Source organism: Henckelia pumila, chromosome 4, assembly GCF_033568475.1.
Source record: "Henckelia pumila isolate YLH828 chromosome 4, ASM3356847v2, whole genome shotgun sequence".
In the NCBI taxonomy this organism is placed as follows: Eukaryota; Viridiplantae; Streptophyta; class Magnoliopsida; order Lamiales; family Gesneriaceae; genus Henckelia; species Henckelia pumila.
The window spans coordinates 42,267,065-42,275,188 of NC_133123.1; the positions used below are offsets into that span (position 1 = coordinate 42,267,065).

Consider the following 8,124-nt stretch of genomic DNA (forward strand, 5'->3'; position numbering starts at 1 on the left):
AAGTCCAAGGGATAATAGTCCCGTTTCAATTGAATTATTATTTTTAAAATATGTAATTTTATTTATTTTCTATTTTTGTTGGTGTATGCCAGAGCTATACTATAGGAGCAATTATTGTTCAATCTTACGACACGATGTCCCTTAACATGTGATGTTCGTTAGAAAAACTTGGTAGAGCATGTCATAAAAATAATGCCTTTTTTTTCTCTGATAATAAGGGGAAGGCCACGTTGAATACTAAGCATCCAAAGCCCAAACCAAGTAATCTGTAATCCATTCATTCTGCAAAATTTGTAATACCAACTCATTTGTTTTCTAGCTACAAAAAAGGGGGGAAAAAATTAATTCATATATACTCGTTGTAACATAAATATTACATGTCATAAAGAATGAGAATAAACAATTAACACAATTTCTCTAAAAAATATGAAACCTCGATCGAATCTTACACTTGTTTGTTAACCAGTGTTGATTCATTATATATATAAATATAAATAAATATATATACTGTTAATATAAATTCTAAAATATGAAACCTCGATCGAATCTTACACTTGTTTGTTAACCAGTGTTGATTCATTATATATATATATATAAATAAATATATATACTGTTAATATAAATTCTAACATAATATATATGTCATTTCATCTATATATACAAATTGAAATACCATTTTAAATAGAAAAAATGGTTACTACTACTTACTAATATATACTATAAATCCAACGCCTCAAAACTGATGGAATTGCAAAAATAATGACACTGTACATGCCAACTTGAGGCTTTCACAATCTTTCTAGCTGCTGCTGCTGATTGCATCAGTAGGAACAGATTTTGACGCGTCCAAATGGTTAAGTCGACACGTTCCAAGAAGAAATTCTGGTAATTCGTCCTCCGTGTTGCCCTGCAGGTTTCATAATAAACAGGTTGAGTTCATGATCAGAAAACGAAGAAACGTATAAAGTTGATTGTAAACTTGATGTTAAAACACGACGACAATAGTGAGGTGGGGTGAAGACTATGTTGGTTTACCTGTATCAAGAATGCCATCTCTATGACAAGGTTAGTCAAGTATCCAAGAACAAGGCCAACTACACCCCTTGCCACAGTCGATGACCCAATATCGACACCTAGCTGGAAAACAATGAGAAATGCTACAATTAACAAGACAAAGCGCCCCATTTTCTCGTTTAAATCCAAGCCATTAACTTGTGATATTCATTTTAGTTCAACAATCTTCTGGAAATGGTTGATTTTACCTCCAAGTAGTTTTTCCCTCGGAAATAATTGATTTCGAGTGCTTGACCTATTAGACAAGCTTTCTTTCCTACACTCTGCTTTACAATCCAAGATCCCTGAGAATTTACCTCGAAGATGTATCATACATAGTTTTAATAATGTCAAATTGCATTCAAAAACATATTTTTGATCTGTAACACTTCCTATATGCACCAAACCTTTGAAATATATGGTATGAGCTTGAACCTCGAATTCCTGAATGCATCATCACCATTAACAAAGCGTTCCAACAAAGGCGTCTCTTCCAGGGGTGTTTTTAGCATGTAATACAAGGCCAAACTATACGTGGCCGAGCCAGGAACCTGGTTCAATCACGAAGCACGTTGAGTACTCTTGAATTCTACATGGACATGGGATAAAGCATAAACAAAAACAAAAGATAACCTGTATATTGATGATAAAAAAGAACTCTGGTCCTCCTTGAGCTGCATATCTCTGCATGGATCATATTTAAAAGTGAAGGGAGAGTTTCTATGAAACCATAATTCTGCTAGTTTTGTTTTTACTCTCATTATTAAACCTGTACAATGCCTCCATGTCGACCAGCAAGATCATCTTCGCGCTTGTCAGATCTCAGCCAATCTGCAGCAACCATTTCCATCAAAGTCCCTTTAGCTTTGATCTGATGGGAAAAAAACCGAGAATTAAGAATCCAAAAAAAATCTTATAGCAAGTAGAAGGATCATATATCATAATAAAAGCACACAAGCTAAATAATGAGAGTGGATGTGCTTGGTGTCCGATCAAATATTAATCTTAGAATTGAGCAAACCAAAGTATCTTCATCTAAGAGACACCTAGAGCTTATAATGTTAAGATAATCAAACAAAATAAAAGTAGATCACCTAAAATTTTTGTGTCGGCATACTTATAGATCAATAATGAAAAACACATACCTTTCGACGGTCTTGTAGATAACTATCATCACGAATGAGGAACGAGGAAGCATCAGCTGCTGCCCAGCTACAAGGCATGCTAAAAGTCGAATCCTTCGGAAGCGTGGTACCGTAACAGGACGAGACACTTTCATCCCAAGATATTTCTCGCAATTCCAGGTAACCCTTTTTCTGGACTACAAATGTCAGAATTTCAATATTTTTCCAGCAACTAAGCCATTCCTATATCAATTCCCTACCTGCAAGATCATGCAGTTTTTTCACAAAGTTGGCGGAAGAAGATAATTTTGGCTGATGCTTGTCCTGCAGATTTCAGAGGGAAAAAATGTCATGCTCGAGGCTAAGAGACTCATACATTGTCAAAAAACATTAAAATGGTAGTAATCGACGTCGCATTTGAATTCCTCGTTAATGACTTTATCAAAATATTCACACACAGATGGAGTATTGTGTACACAGTAGATTCTCACATTTGACAGAATCATTTAAAATTTTGAAAGTTATATTCAAAAGTACCACATAACACAATTCTGGACTCTTGTTTGAGCACCAATCAGTCTCTAGTGGCTCATCAACAATCGGTTCAGGCACATCAAAAAACTCATCAGCCGCATCATCCATTTCAAAGAGACTAGAAGCCCCAGAAATCTGCCTTGCCGGCTCGTCTTCATCTTTATATGTCAACCTATTCATGCCAACTTCTGTTGTGATCTCCTCGTTATCGCTCACGGGAATCCCCGTATCTATTGTCAGCTCTCTTGATACACATTCATGGCTGGAATTTCCGGATTTTGCTCTGAAAAATTCTCTTAATGCTGCAAAAAGTAGCCTCTCCAATTTATCCGAAAGAAAATAAAATTAATACTCATTACCTGACAAGAACAATACCTGCAACTCTCCCAAGCATACGAATAGTAATAGATCTTGAAGATGTTTTCTTTATATATGATTTCCAAAACCTCCAATCCATGGCAAGCATGTATTTTATGACACATTCTTTACCTTGCTTCGTAGGAGAGATCACATATCCACCACCTGCATGATTATGAAGAAAATGAACTCGGTATCTGTATTTCTTGGTTAATTACAAATTATTCAGTTGAAACAAGTGTGTTTAATGCTTTCATTAATTAACGTTAAAAGTGAATCTAGTCAACATAGTTTTAATCAAAGGGAAAGAAAAAAATTTAGAAATAAATTGAGTTTTGGGAAAAGATTTCGGGATCTCAATGAGCCATTGCAACCTCTGTTTTCTCTACAGGTATAACGTGTATTCGTCTTGAGTTTATGCAAAAAGCTTTAAACCAAGTGATGTTATTGATTGATTGGAAAGGTTCACAATTTGCAACTCAAAGCATACATTACTTTTAAGGTAAGCACGGACATATCCATTTTGGGGCGGACACTTTCTGTGAACCACGGAATGATAAAGAATCACTGCAACGGAAACAGTGCGTGAGAAAGAATGGCTTAAAAATATCGAGTTTGTATCAAGTTCCTGAGTTAAATGATACCATATGTGCCATCCTCTTCCCTTCTCCAATAACGTCTAAGTAGCAAGTCTCTTCGTTTCATTGCCCTGCACGTCAAAGTTATTAGCAAAACTAATAATTTTCATGTATAGATCCATGGCCTAAGTTCCTAGTCATACCATGGCAGCCAATGGTTGTAGAGTTTAATGTAAATTATATCAGTATGGCCATCAAGATGCTCAATCACACGGCCCTGATAGAAGCAGAAATCCCATCTGCAAAAGGTAGTTTAAATATAAATCTAAGTGAAAAAATGCCGGTTTATACCAATATCTCCCACTCACAGGTCATCGCAAATAATGGAAAGATGTTTACAACTAGATTACAAACATGTCTGAAACCTTAAGTTTTGTGTCAAGGGTAATTGAGGTCTCACTCTGTTCTTGAGGTACCAAGAGACATAAGGGTGTGGAAAACATCTTCTGAAGCTCCATCAACGACACCTATGGCCATTATGGCTCGGTGATCGCCCCAATGCTGAGAGTGATAATACAGATGTTCGTCAAGCGGCTATGAAACATAATCAAGATTTTAGACAAATGATCAACTCGTTTCTAGAAATCTACCTTCCAATTCGAATCTCTATCTTTTGACTCTTTGAAGAGACGTAATCCTGAAGAGGCAACAACATACGAACATTAACTGAAATTTCTGAACATAAATAGTAAATACAAATATTCACCTAAAAAAACTCAATAGTCAGGTAAGGTACCATTTTGGCAGCCAAATATTTTCCATGGTGAAGGTGCAATTACATCGGATGTCATCGCATTCACGTGCTCGGAAGATACTGAGGCCCGGTCAATACACCTTTTATTTGCCATTCTCTTTGAAACACTCAAACTGTTTGATCAACGATGACACAAGTTTTAACCATATATTTATGTAACTAGTACGAAGCAGGCGATCACAAGATTTTTGAAAATGTGGAAAGCTTATTTGGTCAAGAAAAATATGTTACCTGAAAGGCTGCCATTTTCTTTTGGAACAAGATGTCAAGCTATTAACTGAGTTAAGCGCAGCAGCCTGTAAAGCTCGAATCCACTTAGCGGCATCTTCAGAGCTGGTTGCTCCTAACTATGTATTTGAATAATATTATCACGTAACATCAATTACTATTGGCATATAATATTTTATTTTTTAAAGAGAAAACAAGTTATGGCTTACCTTCAGCATATCATTGTGATTTGAAGCATTGACTAAGGTGAACATGAAAAATACCTGTGTTTCGCAAGACACTTCATATGAGTAAGCAATGAAGTAGATCATTTGGTATCTAAGCAGAAAAACTAGTGAAACCTCATACTTTCATATGGTGGCTCTCTCTTCCATTGTCTATGACACGAACACAGGAGTCTATTATTGCACTTCTCAGAGGCTCCTGATCCAACAATCACCGATTAATTTTACATCAAAATGGTTGCCATGAAAATAACATTTGTCATAAATTATCTGTCAAGTATGTTGCCAACAAATGAATTAGCTGGAATAATATAAAATTCATTAGTTTGTCCACTTGTAGTATGTCCTTTTGAGCAGGAGAATGACTTCAAAATTACTCATCTTCTTCTTCGACTCATGTGGTCATTTCAAGATTATATTGCTATTGGCAGCTGCTTTCATAAAATCAATGTATAATCAATCACATACATTATTTCTAGCAGAGGAATACGTGGATTCAAATATGCATGACTCACCAAAGCCTAATTTTAACATGAAAGAGAATAAGAATAAAATATGCAATTTTGATGGTCTTACCAAATACAATCAGAAGCTTATGAAAAATTACACAAAGGAACACCCAAGGATGGTTACACATTAACAATATTCCACTTCATGTTATCAGTTTCCTATTTTGTTATTTGCTAGAATTTGTTTTTAAACACTTTTTTAGGTCACCTAATAGCATTAGATCTAGAAACCACACTATGTTAGAACTACTCTTGGCATTAATTAATTGCATTATAAAGATTCTTTGTATTACTTAATTGCATTAGAACCAATATCAGCACTCTGTGATCAATCAATCTTAATAATATTTTTATAATTACCAGCAATTTCTCCTTGCAGTATACAAGTTCTATTATTTGGTCGAAACGCCTATTCTACATCAGATAGCTGTTCACAGTGAAGCTAACTGGAAGATTTTTTCTGGTCTTGCAATTACTAAGTATGTGGACATGAGAACATAGGCTTCATCCTCCAACTGTCATATGTTTCCAGATGGAATCCATGGTAAAGTTTGAGTGATAAAGGGTGAAAGGGCAATCCATACATGGCTAAATCACAAGACATCACATAATATTAACTACTCCATGTTTGCATTCAGAAGATGGGAAATGGTGATGCTGCAGACCATATATATCCGTAACTTATACTATGATGGAGTTATTCCATATTCACAACACAGTTTTTAGAAAGGATACAAAAATGATCCAATAAAGAAAGCAGGTAGCATTATCAATATCATGATTTGATGCCGGAAAATAAATGGCTAAAAATGTATGATAGCAAAATCATATAGACCCTCCATGGTGTTGAAGAAAAAACAGAAAGAGAAAAACAAAATGGACGATGAAGCAAAATGATAAAAATGACAATAAATTATCTTCTTCCTCAAAGGAACCATCCCCAAATTCAGTCATCACAATCTTGAAAAAACCAATCCACAGTGACATCCGCATCATCAAGTAAGAAGCACACTATATAAACATTAGAATAAAATACACGAAGATATACACAATAGATAAAACATATACATATATTTCCATCAATAAACACATGTTTTTGCATGTTTGCAATAGAACGGCAAAAAGCCAAGAACATGATGACAACAAAGACCCACCTGTGTCTCGGCACTGGGGATTGATTTGAAGCTCCTGAGGCAACTATCTTCAAGAATGAAGTACCTTTTACGTGAATATTGCAGCCCAAAACGATTGAAACGAAGCAGGTAAAGCCACCCCTTCATCTCCCATCCTTCTCCCATTTCAAGAAAAAACAAATTCCAACTTTCCACCCCGTTTAATCAAAAACCCATTTGAGGAATGTTTCAGAATTGCACTTTTGGCAAATATATACATACACTCACACAAAGCAAGGGAAAAAATTAATACATATACAAAAATAAGATATATCCAAGAGAAGAGGGAGATTATGTTTGGAATGTGAAAAACGAATTTGTGGATAATCCTCTGATTCCACCGGAGGGAATCAGAGAATTAGTTAGCAATCCAAGTCTCAAGATTTTTTTTATATTAGATTTCCTGCAAATATGAAAAGATTTCATTTTTATCTATCTATATATTCTTCCTTCATTTTCTCTTTTCTTGTTGCAGTCTCCTCCCGTTTGAATCAACTGATTCAGGTGTTTATCGGGTGTTGGCGACTATATTGAATTTACATAATTGCCCCTGTTTTTCTTTTTTGCCCCCTAAACGATATAATATTTTTTTAAAAAAAAAAAAAAATTAACACACTTCATTTAATGTACAAATACGATAAAAAAAATGTTTTCCCCATAAAATGGAATATACATAGTATAAACTGAGTGTTTGTTTATTTGATAAAAAATAAATAATATTTTTGTAATATGAATTAATTTAAAATTGAGTGATTGAAATGGAACCGTGTTGATAATCTTCTCTTAAATGTTAACGTGTGGAGATGGCATAGTGGTAGCTGGAACGATAATATTGATTAACATATATAAATATTAATAATAAAGAAAACACCAATTGAAACATGCAATTGCCAATTTGTAGTTTAAAATATGTGATTATATTTGGTTGGTCTTGTCTTTTGGAGGAGCCCAAATGGAGGATCAAGGATGTGTTTCAGCATTTGCAAACCTCATAAGATCATTATTACATTACAGCCAATAAGTCTGCAAGTTTCATATCTGAGTCTTTACTCTTTTGAAGGACCCCAAATGGAGTGTGTGTGTTTTTTTTATTATTATTATTATTGAACGGGAAGATTGTCATTAGGACTGAAATATCGTATCAAAATATCGAATTATCGTGATACCGTATCGAAATTTTTTCGATATACAAACATTTTTTCGTTATCTGTACGGTATCAGTATGAATTTTTTCATACCAAAATTTCGAAATTTTGGTATTTGGTACGGTATACCGAAAACTCATCCCTAATTATCACAATTTAATATCAAACTCAATACATCATCTCAAATTTAAGATATTGCTGTCAAATGAATCATACACCATCAATCCATCAGCAACAATATGTTCATTCAGTCTAACTTAATTCAGACACACATATATATAGTCACATACCACTTACCCACATACAGATCACTCACATATTTGATTTATGGATTATATAGAATATAATGGCCCTATTTGGTTTCAAAAGTCAGGCCAAAAAAGCAT

At 34.4% G+C, this 8,124-nt stretch overlaps 1 protein-coding gene across 1 annotated transcript; it reads right to left on the reverse strand.

The window, feature by feature from the left end:
- Positions 1 to 562: 562 nt before the first annotated feature.
- Positions 563 to 7,052, reverse strand: LOC140862956 (protein ENHANCED DISEASE RESISTANCE 2-like). The gene is made up of 20 exons (XM_073265989.1): positions 6,576 to 7,052; positions 5,037 to 5,111; positions 4,898 to 4,951; positions 4,692 to 4,807; positions 4,443 to 4,573; positions 4,297 to 4,343; positions 4,107 to 4,207; positions 3,850 to 3,945; positions 3,713 to 3,777; positions 3,564 to 3,635; positions 3,087 to 3,233; positions 2,715 to 3,013; positions 2,438 to 2,501; positions 2,199 to 2,374; positions 1,823 to 1,924; positions 1,687 to 1,737; positions 1,461 to 1,604; positions 1,263 to 1,358; positions 1,036 to 1,137; positions 563 to 907 (listed from the first exon to the last, which is right to left on the reverse strand). The coding sequence occupies exons 1-20, from the start codon at positions 6,717 to 6,719 to the stop codon at positions 800 to 802; spliced, it is 2,190 nt and encodes a 729-aa protein (XP_073122090.1). The 5' UTR covers positions 6,720 to 7,052; the 3' UTR covers positions 563 to 799.
- Positions 7,053 to 8,124: the final 1,072 nt, after the last annotated feature.

Coding starts and splice junctions, on each gene's coding strand:
- LOC140862956 (XM_073265989.1), bottom strand. CDS start 6,719: ATGGGAGAAGGATGGGAGATGAAGGGGTGGCTTTACCTGCTTCGTTTC. Junction 3,778..3,849: donor TACAACCATTGGCTGCCATG/GTATGACTAGGA, acceptor TTTGACGTGCAG/GGCAATGAAACGAAGAGACT. Junction 1,359..1,460: donor TCATACCATATATTTCAAAG/GTTTGGTGCATA, acceptor GTAAATTCTCAG/GGATCTTGGATTGTAAAGCA.